This window comes from Manacus candei, unplaced genomic scaffold (assembly GCF_025592945.1).
Source record: "Manacus candei isolate 608988 ecotype Guabito, Panama unplaced genomic scaffold, ASM2559294v1 h1tg000005l, whole genome shotgun sequence".
Taxonomy (NCBI): Eukaryota; Metazoa; Chordata; class Aves; order Passeriformes; family Pipridae; genus Manacus; species Manacus candei.
Genome location: NW_026138053.1, coordinates 117,928 through 134,184, shown reverse-complemented (window position 1 = coordinate 134,184; position 16,257 = coordinate 117,928). Strand labels below are relative to the sequence as shown.

At 53.9% G+C, this 16,257-nt stretch overlaps 1 protein-coding gene across 4 annotated transcripts; it reads left to right on the top strand.

The window, feature by feature from the left end:
* Positions 1-2,137: 2,137 nt before the first annotated feature.
* ELOVL1 (ELOVL fatty acid elongase 1) lies at positions 2,138-15,979 on the top strand. Of its 4 annotated transcripts, none has more exons than XM_051795308.1 (8): positions 2,138-2,217; positions 12,247-12,308; positions 12,722-12,912; positions 13,074-13,154; positions 13,359-13,415; positions 13,747-13,852; positions 14,013-14,149; positions 14,523-15,979. In XM_051795308.1, exons 2-8 carry the CDS (start codon positions 12,263-12,265, stop codon positions 14,775-14,777), a joined length of 873 nt encoding a protein of 290 aa, XP_051651268.1. In that variant the 5' UTR covers positions 2,138-2,217; positions 12,247-12,262; the 3' UTR covers positions 14,778-15,979. The 4 variants fall into 4 exon arrangements, with proteins under 4 accessions (XP_051651268.1, XP_051651258.1, XP_051651274.1 ...); XM_051795298.1 differs by lacking the exon at positions 2,138-2,217 and adding an exon at positions 2,982-3,131; XM_051795314.1 differs by lacking the exon at positions 2,138-2,217 and adding an exon at positions 3,528-3,552.
* The last annotated feature ends 278 nt before the right edge of the window (positions 15,980-16,257 follow it).

Here is a 16,257-nt window from a genome sequence, read left to right as displayed (position 1 = left end):
GGAAGGGGGAAAACCGAGGAACTACAGAAACCTGCTGAGCATGAGAAGTAAAAAAAGGGCAACACGCAAACAAAGGTAACCCATCAAAGCCAGCGAGTGTGAAAAGTAGAACCAACTGATAGAGGAGAAATAAAGTGGTAAAATCTCTTTGATGTGTTGGAGAATCAAGGAGAGAAACAGAAGATGCAGTAGCAAGGGAAGACTAATGAGCAAATACCACACAGGAACAATGGTGGAGACAGCAGACACAACAGGGAAGTAGAGCCCAGAACCGAGAGAGGAGAAAGAAATTGCATTCAGAGCAGAAGAAAGAGAGTGACCTGGAAAATTATTCCAACAGCAGGAAGAGGCTGGGCTGTGCAATTTGGGGCTCATTGTTAGAGCGTGACAAGCCTGCCAGCAAGGGTGGATCCAGAGGAGAGAAGGAATGCTTGGAGAAAGCTATGAGATCTGAGATACAAGGTGGAAGAGAATCTAGTGCTAGGGAGTGTGAACGAATCCACTGGTGATCTCTAGTTTTGTGACAAACTACATAGCAAGATTTCCACTGAATTGGACCACAAATCAACTAAAAATAGAGTAATGGTGCAAAATAAAAGGAAGACAAAAAAGAAAAAGAAGTGAAGAACAGCAAACAAAACTGATGCCTATACTTAACAAAGGAGAAAAAGTGATCCAGAAACCTTCAGCCCTGACAGTCTGATGTTAACAGTGTTCAGTTAAAGAGTAACGTGGCACTCGGACAGGAAATGGGGGATAAAATAAGGTTTATTATGTCTGACTAACCTAACAGTTGAAAAAAAAAAAACCAACCAAACAAAAAACCTAACGTCTCTATAAAGCTATAGGTCCTGCATGGACTCCAGTGAACCAGCTGTGAACCTTGGGACCAACTGGGAACCTTGGTAGATGCTGAGACAGAAATAAGCACAGGAATTTCACGTAGGAAGGAGTGGTTAAGGTCAAGATGAAAGCAGAGCCTGCGGAAGGGAGCATATCAGGACACACAGAAGGTTACTACTGAGGTACTTGTGGATGTTTTTATAAATTGATTTCCTCAAGGACTGACTGGCACAAATATTGGGTGCAATCTGATGAAGTCAGAATGTTGTGGTGCATTAGCAGTGTAGGGGAAAGAAAAGGAATGCTGTACCGCCAAAAAAAAAAAGCATGAAAGCTACCAGACTTTCTTTACTGCATTTTGGGGATTTTGCGAGCTGCAAGCATCTGAAGATGATAAATCACAGGAGTAACCAGCCACAGAGTGACACTGAGCTGCCACTGCAAAATGGGACTGAGAAGGGCAAAAGCAACCCTGGCTGTATCCAGTTGGGGAATTCTTACTAGATGAGCACAAAGTCTGGCTTTGGTACCCATTTTCAGGAGAGGAACCTTGAGCAGCAGCCCAGTCAGAAGAGCTACCATGGCATTAGGGACAGGCAGGCTAGTAGGAAAATGCTGGAAAAACTTGTTTAGTCTTCCATGTAATGGCCGAGAGGGAGATGACTGCCGTCTCCAAATACACTGCAGTGTAAACACCACGGCAGGAGCTATGAGAGATAAATTACAACGTTGGCACAGGAGCAAATGGATATTAACCAGCCGTGCATCCAATTAAGCTGGAAATGAGAAGATGATTCCTAACAATTAGAATAGTGAGTTCCAAAAACGCCTTCAGACCAGACGAGCACGAGCCAAGGCCCGGCCACTTTTTAGGATGCAGCTTGGCGTGGCTGTGAAGACACCGCAGGATGAAGCGGTGCTGGAAACAGCACGTGGTCGGGGTCTCCGAGGTGTCCTTCTGTCCTGCGTTTCCAAACGCTCGCGATGGCTGTTGAGGTGTCTCTGGGGCAGAAAAGGAGCCACCTGCTAATGGACCCGTACTGGTCTCCCTCACGCCGTCACCACCGCCCTCAGGCCGGCCCTGCGCACCCCACCCCGCCCGTGCCCAAAGCGGGTCCTTTCCCCCTCCCGGTGCCCTTCCCTCTCCCGCGGCCCCCCCGCTCTCCCTCAGGCGGCGCCCGCGCGGCCCCGGCACCGCCGGCCTGGGCGCGGCCACGGACCGGGCGGGACGAGGCGGCCGCGCCGATTGGTCGCGGCTGCTTCGGGGGCGGAGCTCTGCCCTCCTTGGCCAATGGGCAGCGGCGAGGGGGGCGGGGCCTCTCGGTTTAATGGTGGGGGCGGCCGTGGCGGCGGCAGAGCGGGGCGCGGCTGGCGGTGAGTGCGGGCGGGCATCGGGTCGAGGGCACGTGGGAAGGAGGGCGCGGGGCCCAGCCCTGTCCGGTGGCGGTGGGCCAGGGGTGCCCGGGCTACCCCAGCGGTCCTTTGGGATGTTTAGGAGGGGGCAGTTTGGGTGAAGGTGTCCCAGGTTGGCGGGTTTGGGCTGACTGTTGGGCTGTACTGGGGGGACTTTGGGGCTGTTTGCGGAAGGGTGCTGGGGAGGCCTTAGGGGGGTTCAGCTGCTTTGGTAGTGAAGCTTTGCTGCCAGGGTAGGTGGGCCCTGCCCCAGGGAGGCCGTGTGCTGGCTTGGCACCTGTTGACGGGGCTGCTGGAGGAGGCTGTGTGTGCGTCCGTGTCGCCGTCAGCTGGGATGCTCTCTGTCCTGGGAGGAGGCGGGTGGTGTCCCCTCACCACAGGCGTGGGGGGAGCGCGGCGGGGGAGGCCGTGGCCTGATGGGTGGGGTGGGTGTTGTGACATGGGGTGACCACGCTGGGTGCGGCTGCCACTAGCGGAGGCTGTCACCCTCCTGGTGAAGGGGTGCCCGTAGTGGCGATGTGGATCCTCGTGGCAGTGCAGAGGTGTGCGAACCTACCCGCGTCAGAAGGAGGGAGTCAAGTGGAGTCCAAGCTGAGTTGCTGAAGTGTATTTCTTTTTCTAAAGTAGCTGGGTCCTGACGCTGTGAGGAGCTGCAGTGCTCCCTGGCTCACAGCCTGATGCCACTGCCCCAGCGCTCCCTCCATGGTGCCAGGGAAGGGTGCAGTTAGTTCCCTTCCCGCAGTCGGCTGCCCTCCCTGGGGCAGGGCCGCCCGCTCTGTGCGGGGTTGGGATGCTTTCCCGGCCGGCCGGGTGGAAGGACCGTCCCTCGGCGCTGTTCTGTGCCGGGGCACAAACAGCGGCCCCCGCTCCGGCAGGTCTGTGCCCGGCGGCCGTGCCGGGTCCGGCCGGTTGCCCGAGCCCGGGGTTCTCCCGCTCCCCGGCTCAGGGACCGGCGGCTGCGCGGCCTCTCAGGGACGGGATCGGCACCGCCGCGTTGGCGCTTCGGCGGGGCTGTGCCGGCCCCACAGGCGGCGGAGCGGCCCGCGGGGCTCGCTGGAAGGTGGCCGAGCCCCCTCCCCACACGCGGGGCCTCCCCGGGCCCGTAGCGGCCCTTCCCGGCCGCGCAGGCCCCGCTGGGCCGCGGCCCCGCTTCCGGGCCCGGCCGCGCCACACCCGAGCCGGGCCGGGAGCCGCCCGGGCGGGGGGGCCGGCGGGGCCTGTGCCGGGGCACTCGCGGGGGTGGCAGCGGGGCCGAGCGGGGCGCTCCCGGCGGGGGCACCGGGCTGAGAGCTGCGGGTACGCCGGGCAGCCCAGGAGGGCTGGGGTCTGCTGGGGCTTCGCTGCAGCGGGGCGAGAGCAGCCCCCGGCGGCCGGGGAGCTTTCTTGTCCACGGCCCTCGGCATCAATGTAACCATTGAGATGGCTCTTCCCTCCTCCTCCGGGCAGGGTGGCAGTACCAGGCCTCCCCCGCTGCTGCGACACAATGTCAGCTTTGAGTGCCGGCTCGTGTAGGTGCTTGGCCTCCCGCTGGCCCTCGCTCTGGAACGCGGTGGCAAGAGGAGGAGGTCACTGTCACCCTCCTGGTGGCAGCAGTCCCCTGGTCGCGGGCTCGCCTCGCAGTGGTGTGGCCATACACAAGGGTCTGCACTTGCTGGATAACTTCAAGCTTAATAACCACTGGCAGTACAGTCTGTAGGTCTCTTACATGGGCCTGTTCCTCTGTTGTAACGAGAGGGCAGTTGGGAAAGCTTCTTCTTTTTGATCTTATAACAGACTAAATGAGGCAGCATAAATAGGCATTGCAGCAGGAGGGGAAGCTTTGGGGGTCACATCTATGCCTCCGTGCCTGGGCTGCTTCCTGCAGGGGAGCTGTTAGATACTTTCCCTGTGACTGACCACCTCGGTTCTGGAGTCCTAAAGGCAGGAAGAAGTGGGGTGAATACCCCCTCCTGTGCTCAGTGGGCAGCATGGGATAACACCGGGTGCTTTACCTGCTAGTGCATTCCCTTAGAGCATCTATTCCCCTCTTGGTGGCCAGGATTGCCTGTGCAGCAGGGCATCTTTCCTGCTGTGCTGTCCCGAATTGACCACCTTCTCTTCTGCCAGAATGCAGCCAGGGCAGATTCCTAGCTGGATGGAGCTGACCTTCCCACCAGACTTGCTGGGCAGCTTCTTGAGGATGGCTTAGAGAGTCAAACAGCTGGCTGAGCCCTTGAGGCTTGACTGACACTGCTGTGTCTTATCTCTTTCCTAAGAAGCCCCTCTAGCTCATGGGTGTGAGCTGCTGCTAACAGCCTGTTCCTATGAGCAACAGCAATGATGCCAGCTGTTGCAGCATCTACTTGCTGCATCTCGCTGTGGGGATTAAGCTATGCCACCCACACAGCCTGGGCCTTTGCAGTCCTGCCCTATGTTTTATTCTCACTTCTGTTTCCTGAAAATCTTTTGGATGGGGGGATTCTGTGGTCCTTCAGGGCAGAAATGTGATATGAGAGAAAGTACTGTTAAAACTAGGGGAGTAAAAGCTCACTCTGACCTAGAGCTGTCTTTCACCACACATTAGTGGTGAAAATAAGTGAGCTTATTGAAGGTGCATAGTGTCTCCTTTTGCTCCTGGTGCAGAAAAGCTTTGCATCCTGAGGAACCTCTGAAGCTGGTGTCAGAAGCAGGTACATTGCCGCATACTTGGCTTGGCACTGTCCTTGAAGCTTACAAGTGAATGCTTTCCTCTTTTCTGCTGAGGTAACAGCACAGTCAACACTCAACCTGAGATCCTTCCTCTAGGGAGAAGCTCACAGGAGAGAGAGAGAGAGAGACACTGGGAGTGGTGCCTGTGATGGCCCAAGAGATGCTCTGTGTTTCTGTGCTTTTGTGTTGGACAGATGGTGGGAGTACTTGGGCTGGAAAGTCTGGTTCTTGCCAGTCAGACAGGTGAGGCAGCTTGGGCTCCTACAGGGAGGAGACGGTCCCCAGGAGCCAGGACTCTTCCCTGCAGGAGTTGTGGGGCTGCTGTTGCTCAGAGATGACAAGTTGTGGCTGCCACAGCCCTGTGTCTGCACACTATCTGAGCCTTTAGTGGCTTGAGGATGGTGGAGGTGGTAACTGGGTCTGATGGTTCTTGATTTCCCTTAGTGTCTCATGGGGTTTTTAATTTCTGGTTGATTCTTCCCTGTGGGATGGATCAGGGTGGTAAGCTGTCACTGGCAGCAAGTTCTCCAGCTGTGCAAGGAGTGCTCTTACCCTGTGGATCAGACCAGCTAGCTTTGCTCTCATAGTTTGTTAATAGATTTGCTCTGTACACACACAGATTTACAACTCATGCCATTTCTACTTAATCCTAAGAGGCTTTCCCTGTCTGTAGAGGACCAGCAGTAGAAGCAACAGTCCTGACTTTGAGGGGTCCATCTATACCTGTATTGAGATCATCATGCCTCATGCTTCATTTTTTGTGCTTAAATGGCTGTGAACCCTCTTAAAGGTGGTCTCTACTAAGCCTTATGCTGTTGGGCTCTAGGTGCTGGAGTCCAACATCTCTTGTACTGTCAGAAAACATCCTGTTCTCTTGTTAGAAGGTGATTGTGTGGCTGAACTGCCTTCTTGGTGTGGAGGGTACAGGGGCCCAAAGCTGATGTCACGGTGAGTTCCAGGCAGTGACCCCTTGTCTCATTGAGAAGTGGCTCTGAGTTCACACTTGGGCTTCTTAAACAGTCCAGATAAAGCTGTTGGAGGGATTTTGTGAGTCTCTCCTTTCTGCATCTTGCTTTGTAGACTTTAATGTCCATCTGGTCTTGATGGGACTGTCTAATTAACGCACAGGCCTGAAAGGGGCAGAGCACAGTAATCATTTCTGTGTCATGATTACAGCCACTGTTGTGAGAATGGAGGTGAAGCCTTGTATTGAGGCATTTGAATAATGATGAAACCCAGTGATGAATGCTGTGGTACAGCCTGTCCCACCTTCACATCGGGGTACTCTGTTCCTTTGCTGGAGGGCTTTAGAAGGCTTGACCTGTTTTTAGATGCAGGTGTTAGAAGTTGGCCTTGCTCGATCTAGTCCTGCCTGCCCTGCTCTGTCACTTGCCTAGTTCTGTCCTTCCTGATTGTGCTCTCTCTGCACCCTGGGGGGCTGCTGGATGCCACCACTTTAGAGAGGGAGCCCAGCCATCTCTACCTGCTTCCCCCTTCATCTGGTGCTGCATGAGGGAGTGGACACAGATCAGTATGGTTAGCTCAGAAAGGAAATACCTTATTTTCCACTTGTGTAGGTATCTCACCCTTTGTTTCTTTGCTCCTTGCTATGTCACACTTTCTGCTTGATGTTGCCTTTTCTCTGCTTTTTCCCTGCCTGCTGTCATCTCTACTGATATCAGCTCCCTGAATATGCAGCCACCAGCATTGAATGTGATAAGTAGTAAGCCTATTCTTAACAGCTTGAGGAGCTGCTGTCCCTGAAAAAACTGTGCTGTGCATATAGACCTTTTGCTGTAATGCATGCTCTCGTGGGACCTTGAAGTCTGATTACCTGCTGTGGTTTTTGTACAAGATTACCAGTACCTGATGCAATGGGTGTCTTCCTTTCCCTGGAAGCCTGTGAGGTGCCACACTGACTGCTCAGGCTCTGCAGAGCTTGCCTGTTAATCTTTCCCTGCTTCCAGTAAGCATGGGAAGGGGAGAGCTTAATTTGTTTGTAGGATGCTGTCCAAAGGCCTCAGGGTTTACAACTGCAGCGTGAGATAGTGATAGGGTATTAACACACACTTGGTGAAGATGGGGAAACTGCTCAGCTTCAGGCAGGTCACTTTGTGCCACTTGGATCCGGTGTGCCAGGAGCAGCACCCAGCCAGGGTGACTCCTGTACCAGTTGCAACGGCAGCTCTTGCAAGAGCTGTTACATGTCCTGGGTTTGAGAGTTTTCATCCCCTTCTCTGAACACAGACATCCTCTATTGACTTCAGAGCACGCACTACTAGGCTGTTAGCCATGGCCTTTGACACTCAGCATGAAGTAGGTGGGCCAGAGGAAGTGACAAATGGATGTGATTCGAGTAGGAAAACTTATCTGGTGGTGCTAGCATGAAGTTTCTGTGCAGACTTTCTAGTTATGTTGTGGACTGAGTTCTGGGACTGGTTGTTCTCAAACTCTGATCAGAGTCTGTCCCAAGCCTTCAGAGCTGAGGAGAGCTGCTTTCCTGCTTTGGCTTAATTGGTTGGTATGGGTTTCTGCACTTGAAACACAGAAGCTCTTTCTCTCCTGCTAGACTTGCCTTCTGTGCCCTGTGAGTTGGTGCCAGGCATCTCTTTAGGCTGTGACTTCTTTTGAGAGAAAAACATGACTTTAGGAGTATGTGGACAACACTACCTTAACTGAGTCTTCAAGGAATGGCTGAAATCATTAGCAGTACTGCAGGTGTACTTGAATATAGCTCTCCTGTTGAGTGCTCTCTGCTGCTTGTGCTGGTGTCCTGAGATGCTGTGTGTGAAGCAAGTGTGCACTGCCTGGTTACAGGCCACCTCCCTTTTACCTGGGCACAGAGGCAGACAGAGGAGGTCCAAATTGAGTTTTCTGTGCTTCCCTGTAAACTTCAGTCTTACAATGATCCCACTGCAGGGTTGATAAAGAACAAGGGTTTGCAGGTTATGGCTGTCTGGGCTACTTTCCTCTCTTGCCTTGCTCCAACTACCTTGCTGCTTGTGTGTTGTTTAGGGCAGATATGGTTTTGTGTTCCCAATCTTGCAGGATTCTCTTGTGCACAAACTTAAGAAAGCTTGTGGAGCTTTCTTGTGGACATTGTGACTGTCAGCTCTTGGTAATGGCTTGAGGTGCCAGCCTTGTGTCTGCAGTACACAGCCCTGTCTGCTGCTACCACAGCCTGGCTTAGTCAGTCCCACTCTTCTGCAGCAGCAGCTGCTGGCAGGTGCTTCTGAACCACAGATCCCTGTAGCTCTGTTGGGAGACATAGTCTATGGGCACATGGGGCTGTGTGCAGGCCTTGCTGGACACCACAGTGACTTTCTGGAGTTCTGGAAAACTGGGCAGGTGCTTATGATGGGGAGCTGGGAGAGAAAGATGCCTCTTCTGAGAGGTTGTGGAGCTCAGAGCTGCATCAGGCAGCAAGCCTCGATGCTGGCTTGTAGATCAGGGATGTGAGTTGGTTTCACATCTGGCCAACTGATTATCTCCTGGCCTTTGAGGGCTGCTACTCCCTTGGGAGACCCACAGGGGCCAGGCCTGCTTTAGCCAGTTGAACAAGGGCCCTGTGCCAGCTCTCCCTGGGGTGGCAGCTCTGTGGCCACCTACCAGACTGTTTTGGTGCTGCCTTTAATTAAACTAGTGGGGAGATAAGGGTGCTTGCTTTCACACTTATTACAGGGCTGATTTCTGACCCGAGTGCTGAGGAGTAGGAATGCTGGATGTCTGTGGCAGAGTCTGTTGCTTGCAGATGGTTGCTGCGTGGGGAGATATGTGCCCTGCAAGGCTGTTAACAAAACTAACTGCATTGAGCTCTGGTCTCTGTCAGTGTCATGGTTCTGACAGTGCTGTTGTCTGACTGGGGCTGGTCATAAAGGGCCTTGCTGTTGTTGCTGAAGTTGCACTAATTAGCTGTATAGCTTGTTGGAAATATGCAGTGTACACATTGCTTGGTGTAAGCAAGTACTTAATCCTTGATGTTGGTTACTGGACAGATTGTGGCCTGATACTCTAGTTTGCAAATAGTGGGAACTTTTTCTCTGAGATGGGGAAGTGACTCCCTGTTGCTGAGAGATGGAAGATGTGTTGCAAGGTCTCTATGTATTGTGCAGGGTGTGTTTGGGCCCCTAGGGTTCCTGATGATTTGGGATGCTTAGACCTGTTTGCTTGACTTCTCTTCAGCTCTTCAAGGCTCAGCTTTGGGTTCCTCATCTCCTCCCAGCTCCTTGCCTAAGAGGATCAGGATTTGGGAGGATTTAGAGGAAAGCAAGTGTCTCCCATGTGCAGAGAGGACAGATGAAACCAGTGAACTGTGAACACCTGCTGCAGTGTGTGAAGTGTGGTTTAGCCTGGAGTACAGTAAGAGCAGATGGCTGTCTGGATGGTAAACCACTATCAAAGTGCAGAGGGACATCAAGTCCTGGTGTTGTGCACAGGGGACGTAAGAAGGGAGTTTGGGTTCCCGGCCACTTGTTGCTCTGTGCTGGAAAACTCCTGCCTGCAGCAGAAAGGCTGGCATGGAGCAGTCATGGCTCAGGCAGGCCAGTGCACTTCACATCCCCCTTCTTAGTGAAGGTAACCCTTGAGCCTGCCCTACAACTGCCCCTTGGCAGCTCAACTGTCAGCACCCCAAGGCCAGTGGCTGCCTTGGTGGGACAGAGGAGGGTGAGACATACCTGCATCTGCTCACTGAGCAGGGCACACTGGGGCTGCTCTCTGGTGCAGGACCATGTAGCATGGCAGTGTGGATGGATGCCAGCTCTTGCAAAGACCTGAAAACCTTGGGTTTCCCTGGAGACGTGGTTGCTCTGTTAGCTGAATTTAGCAGGATGTTGTTCTGCCTAGAGAAGCGGTGGAAAATGCACTGGTCCTTTTCATAAGGGCCTGTAGCATAATTCTGCTGGTTCTGCCCTGGTAGAAGTCTTGGTGCTTGCCCAGAGTCTGTGTTCAGGACAAGTCCAATGCCTCCCATCTTCCTGTGGCACATGTGGCTGTAGCAGTGACAGAGGTCCTTCACAAGACACAGCAAGAACAGGGGCTTGTTGCTGTTTGCACTGGTGGGGACTTCTGTGCTAGTGCTGGATTGAAATGGGCTTCTCCCACTGCTTGGGTAGTTAGCTGTCATGGACCCCGAATTGTTCTGAGCTGGGGTTCTAGTTGGCCTGTTGTACTAGAGCCTTGGTGGCATCAAAGTCAGCAAAGTGATCTGTAGTGCCTGAGCTGGAGTGTTTCCCTGCAGTGTGAGATGCAGCTTGGAGCTCAAAGGTGACTGATACTATCTCCTCATCCTAGCCTGCCCAAAACAGGCAAGTACTCTGCAGGATTTTTGTCTCTGCCCTGGACCTGTAGTAAGGCTGACTCATTCACCTTGATAAGATAAACACAGAGCTTGAATAGTGAGGTACCTCTGCTGGGAGCTGACTCTTTAGGGCTCCTCAATCTAGCAAATAAAGGTGTAGCTGTATGTAGTGGTTGAGAGCTGAAACTAGACAGACAAGTTTGGAGCTTGCTTTTAGCCATTAAAGCAACATGAAGCTCAGCAACTTTCAGGACTTGTACTTACTGCATTTCCCACAGCTGCAGCTGTGAGTGGCTCTCAAGGATGCCATAGCTCCTGCTGCACTTCTTGCTGGCCTTTGCTGCATGTGGACAGTGGATTATCTTGGCAGTGTCCAGGACTTTAAATATTACTAGTATCACAGTGATACTACCAGTGAGTATTGCTTGGTATTAAACCCCTCGAAACCTTGGATTGGGAGGGTGAGAATCTGTTTTGCTCCTGATGTCCCTGAGGTGTGGGGATCAGTCCTGAGTGGGCTTTGTCCTATTGCTGCAGCTGCCTCCAAGATGGTAGGGAATACTATAGTGAGCCAGAACAGTGTGTGCTGGGCCCCTATGAGGATTACTGCCAGCAGTGCCTGTCATGTAGGTGCTTGGTAGCACTGCACAGGTTGTCTGCTGCCATCCTACCTCGAGCAAAGAGGACTTTGAGCTCTGACTCTTGCAGTGAAGCTGAAGGAGCGATACTGGTGCTGGCTGGTGAGGGCTTGAGGTGGCGGTGGCTGCTGAATACTCCCAGCTGAGACCTAACTGGGAAGAAGGCTGCTCTGGCTTCAGCCTTATGGTTGGGAGGAGGCTGTGTGATTCCTGGTGGTGGCAGCAATATACCTCCTGGGGAGACTGGGCTGGGCACCCATTTCCCCAGGCCCGTGTGTGGGCAGTGATTCCTGTGTGCCTTCCTGGTGGAAGGGGTAGGTGGAGTGTCTGGTAGCAGCTGTGGGGAATGCCTCCCTCACAGGTGGGTGAGTCAGGTGAGGCTGTGCCTGTGCTCTGCCTCTCTTCCTGCTGCTCTGGTGTCCTGTGGGCTGGGGAGAGGTTGGGGAGTACAGGGAAATGGGTGAGGATGTTTCAATCTTGCCTGCAGCAGTAAGAGCTTGGGCCCTTCCTGCTTTTCTGGAGAGCATCTGCCTGGATCACTGGTGTGTGCTCCTAGTGAGACTCACCAAGTGTGGGGAGTGCCAGTTCCTCTCCCTGCAGCCTGTCCTTTTCTTGTGGCTTTCTGCTATCTGGAAGGGGAGTGGAAATGCCATTGCCAAGCAGGATGCGCCCTCTGAGGTACTGGGTTATGTGATAGTAGTTTCTTGTTAGAGGGTTTTTTGCAAGGATGTGAAATCAGGAACTTTGACACCAGAAAGTGATGTTTGTTTCTGAACCCCTGGCTTTCCTTCCTCATGCAGTGGGTCTGCCAGGGATGGTATGCTGCTTCTGTGGGGGGGATCAGGGGGCAGGAGCCCAAAGTTGGTTATAGAGGCACTGCTCTGTGGAGGGTGTGGGCCAGCTCCACATCTCCCTTGGAGACCTTGCACCAGGGTCAGGCAGAGCAGTGTGCTGAGTGGGTATGGGTGCCAGGGCTGGGGGCAATGTCATGGTGGCTGTGAGTGATAATACTTGAGCCTGTACAGCAGGAGCAAGATTAAGGAACTGGAGATACAGTGCTGAAGTTGGAAGCTTTCCTAGCTGTCTTGTAACGTTGGGATCTTGCCTTGGAAGGACTGCTGGTGGTGGACGATGAGGTGCCCAGCAGAGCTGGGGAAACAGGACCAGGCTCAGCGAGAAGTGTGGGGCATGTGGCTCAGCTGGAAAGTGGATGCTGGTGTGCGATCAGCTGAGAGCAGCGCTGGCCAGATACACATGATTGTTTCTCTGAAGCTGTGCTTGAAATTTGCTGATCTGCAGGGCTGTGCTCTGCAGCCTGCCCTCCTGGGAAAACAGCTGCCTGATCTGCTCTGCCTCTTTCCACAGAGATACTGCCACCACCATGGAGGGGATTGTGACCATGTATCAGGACTTCATGAAGAAAGCAGGTGAGTGTTTGGCTCTGCCCAGAGTCAGGTAGTGCCTTACTGCCACGGGCACTGTGGGGATGGTCTGTCATCCCTGAAGCAGTCCGAGTCTGGCTGCATTCTCCCTCCACCCTTACACAGATGCACCTCTGGGGTTTTTGTGCTGCCTCTTATGAGGCTGTCTTGCCTCAGTGCCCGTGCAAGTTCTTCTGGGGCACTTGTGGATCTCCAGGCTGCCCTGTAGTGTGGCTTCAGGCTATGCCCTGCTGAGTCTGGCTGTCTTCACCAGCCTCTGCTCCCAGACTGCTTCCCTACCTGCACTCCTGTCCTAGGAGAACAGGATTGCCATGTCCTTGCCTCCCCTCTGGCAGTGGCATTGCTGGCAGCAGGTTGGGGTGAGGACTAACTGCTCTGCACCCTGGCTCTTTCCGCAGACCCCCGCATCGCTGATTATCCACTGATGCAGTCCCCATTCCTTGTGATGGGCATCCTTCTGGGATATGTCTACTTTGTCCTATCCTTGGGTCCCCGGCTAATGGCCAACAGGAAGCCTTTAAATCTGAAGAAGTTCATGGTGCTATACAACTTCTTTCTGGTGGGACTCTCACTTTACATAGTCTATGAGGTGAGTTGTCGGCAGCGTGGTCTAGCATGGATAAAGCAGTGTGTGCAGGCTGCATGGGTGATGGGGAGCCCTTTTTCAGGCTGTTCCCTGCCCTTCTGTGCAGAGCTTGACATGCAGTGGGTGATGTGTTGGGCCTCACCCCAGTGATGCTCTTGTTGCAGTTCCTGATGGCAGGGTGGCTTACTGGGTACACCTGGCGATGTGACCCTGTGGACTTCTCGCAGGACCCCAAGGCCCTCAGGGTGAGTTCTCATCCCTCTCCTGGTGAGAATGGCCTTTCGTGCTTCTGTTTGGAAAGCAGGGTCACAGCCGCCTGCCTCTCCCGAGACAGAGGATTTGCAGGCTCTGGCTCTTGGTTGCACCCTGGGGTTACTGTGTGAAGACCTTTGGTCACTGGACATGTTCAGGCTGAGGTGGGTCTCTAATGTTAACCTGTTCTGTTACAGATGGTCAGTGTTGCTTGGCTCTTTGTTTTCTCCAAGTTCATCGAACTGACGGACACGGTGAGTGAGTTGCTGGGAAGGCCTTGTCCTCACTTGCTGGGCAGGGAGTTAAGGCCCACTGCACTTGGGGGTAGGTGCTTTTGCAGCCCTTCCAGTCTGACCTGGTGGTGCTTCTGTTTGGCATCACTGCCAAAGGGGCCACTCTGGGATATTGCTGAGGCCTCTCTTGGCATGCTACAGCTCTGGAAGCTGTGAGGTGACCTAGAGTGATGGCAGTGAGCATGGAGGGGGGGGGAAGCATCCCTGGGATCAGACACTGAATTAGTGGCCCAGCCTGCTCTAGCTGCTCACAGGACTGCAGGTCCTTGATGCTGTTGGGCTTTCATTGCAGGTGATCTTTGTCCTGCGGAAGAAGAATGAGCAGGTCACGTTCCTGCACCTTTTCCACCACTCTGTTCTGCCGTGGAGCTGGTGGTGGGGAGCAAAGTTTGGTCCAGGTAAGATGGAAACTGTCTGGGTGCATGGCTTGGGGGAAAGAGTGGGGTTACCCTGGCATGCTGAGAAGGGGTTTTTGGCCCTGCTGGGCTCTTAGGAGCTCCCTGTAGTGCTGATTGCTGTGGAGTATTGACCTGCACTAATGGAAGTCTGTCTTAACAGGGGGAATGGGCTCATTCCATGCCATGATCAATTCCATGGTGCACGTTGTCATGTACTTCTACTACGGGCTCTCAGCAGCAGGACCTGCCTTTCAGAAGTACCTGTGGTGGAAGAAACACATCACGGCCATCCAGCTGGTGAGTCTGTGCAGTGGAGCAGAGCATGTACTGCAGTTGTTGTTGTGAGGGACAGGCCAGCCCTTGTACATTTGAAAGGTGCTGCCAGCAGCTGCAGTTGTCTCCTCTGTAGTATATCACTCTGAGCTTCTAGCAGCCTGGTTATTGTGCTGCTCAGCCTGCTGCCCCTGGGCTGCAGCCTTGTTGGGAGGGTGAGAGGCACATGCTGCCCTGAGACTTGTGCCTGCCTCTTCCAGCTGCTGCTGACTGTGCCTCACCATAAGGACCTTTGCTTCAGAGTGGGAAAGGAGCCTGTGGGTTTCATATAGAAATAAGGTCTCTAGTGGGTTCCCTGACCCATGGATAACTTGTTTTTGCTCTGCCTTGCTCCCAGGCACAGTTTGTGATTGTCTCCGTCCACATCTCCCAGTATTACTTCATGCCCAACTGCCAGTACCAGTTCCCCATCTTCATCCACCTTATCTGGATTTATGGGACCATCTTCTTCATCCTCTTCTCCAACTTTTGGTACCAGTCCTACACCAAGGGCAAACGGTTGCCCAGGGTGGCTCAACAAGCAGCCCAGCACAACGGCAGCAGCATCCATGAAAATGGCACTGTCACCAATGGCAAGGTCAAAGCCAACTAGAGGGCAAAGCGCTCCCAGAGCCAATGAGAGCCCCGGGGCAGAGGCAGCTGGGACCTGTCCCTCTGTTCCTGGGTGCCACTAGCCAAGTCAAGTGCCTACAGACTGTTGTACCCCTGTGCCCAGCCCTGCTGTCCTCTGTCTGCATGCCCAGCCCCTCTGCTCTGAGCAGCCATGGGCCACTTCTCCTGCTCCTGGGAGGGCTTGTGCTGTTTCTCAGTGTTGCTGAGCAGAGAGGCAGCTGCCTGCATCACAACTGTGGGGCTGCAGTCCCATTCCAGTGTTTCCAAAGGAACTTCCCCCAAGTGCCTACATCTGGCCCTTCTGCCTAGGGGCCATTTCCTTCTGAGTAGGACCAAAAGAAGAGACCACTTCCTGTCCTGGTGCCCTCTCCTCTTCCCTGTCTCACAAGAGCCTGTGTGGATGAGCAGATTTGTCCCTGGCTGCTTGCCACTGCCAGCTCAAGTGTGAGTGCTCCTGCTCTACAATGCCTTGTGCCACTTTGTTCCATGCCACAGTGCTGCATGTCCCTGTGTGCCCAGCTGGGGGTCCTGCTCTGGCACATCTGTGCCCAGGTGTGGCTGTGGAGAATGTAGGGGCAGTGCATATGGGACTTGAGGGCCCAGACCTGCCCAGTACAGTACACATGCCCTGTGCCTAGTACATAGCAGGGGCTGTGACATCCTGAAAGGCTTCCCCCACGTGATAAGCCCAGGTTGCTCTGCCTTTCTGTGCCTGGGCTGGGTACTCAGTGTGTGCTTTAGCCACACTTAGCTGATCCTCTATGGCAGCTGGTGGCTTGCTCCAGAGTGGGGGAGACCAAGCTCAGCCTAGTCTTGGACCATTTCCATTCTTGTAAATTCAAGACTTGAGCAATAAGTGCCCCTTAGAATCAGCTCCTGGGCTCTGCTGCTTGGGACCAGCCCTGCTCTGGCCTAGCATGAACACAGCAGAGGGTGGTTGTAGCATGCCCTGCTGTGGTGTAACAGTGAGCACCTCTTGCCTCTTTGGATCTGGCTGGGCCTGGAAGGTGTACTCTGCCCTACAGCAGGGCAGTGCAGCAGCTCTCCTGGGCCTGGTGCCTGTCACCTGCTCTGGCTGTAACCAAAACATGCTGATGGCCTTGAGGATGAGGTGAAGGAGCCAGGCCCTGTCAGATTGGGCTGCTCTTCTATCACAAATAAACAGGCAGAAGGAGAAATGGCTCTGTCCTCTTGTTTTCTTGGCTCATTGTACACAGAAGCTGTTCCAGGTGCTTGGTCCTACCCAGTGTGGTTGGAGGCAGGGCTGGGAGAAGCAGCTGGTGTAGCAGGTTTGTGTGTTGGGGGGGAGAGTGATAGCTGTGTGCTGATGAAGCAGATGGCAGATTGTTTCCAAGTGTTTTGGTAGAGCAGTGCTCAGGGCAGGAAGTGTGTCAAGGCTTCTGTTGTGAAAGTGACTCCACCCTGTCAAAGAATGGCTGGGGTGGAGTGTGGGTGAGGGC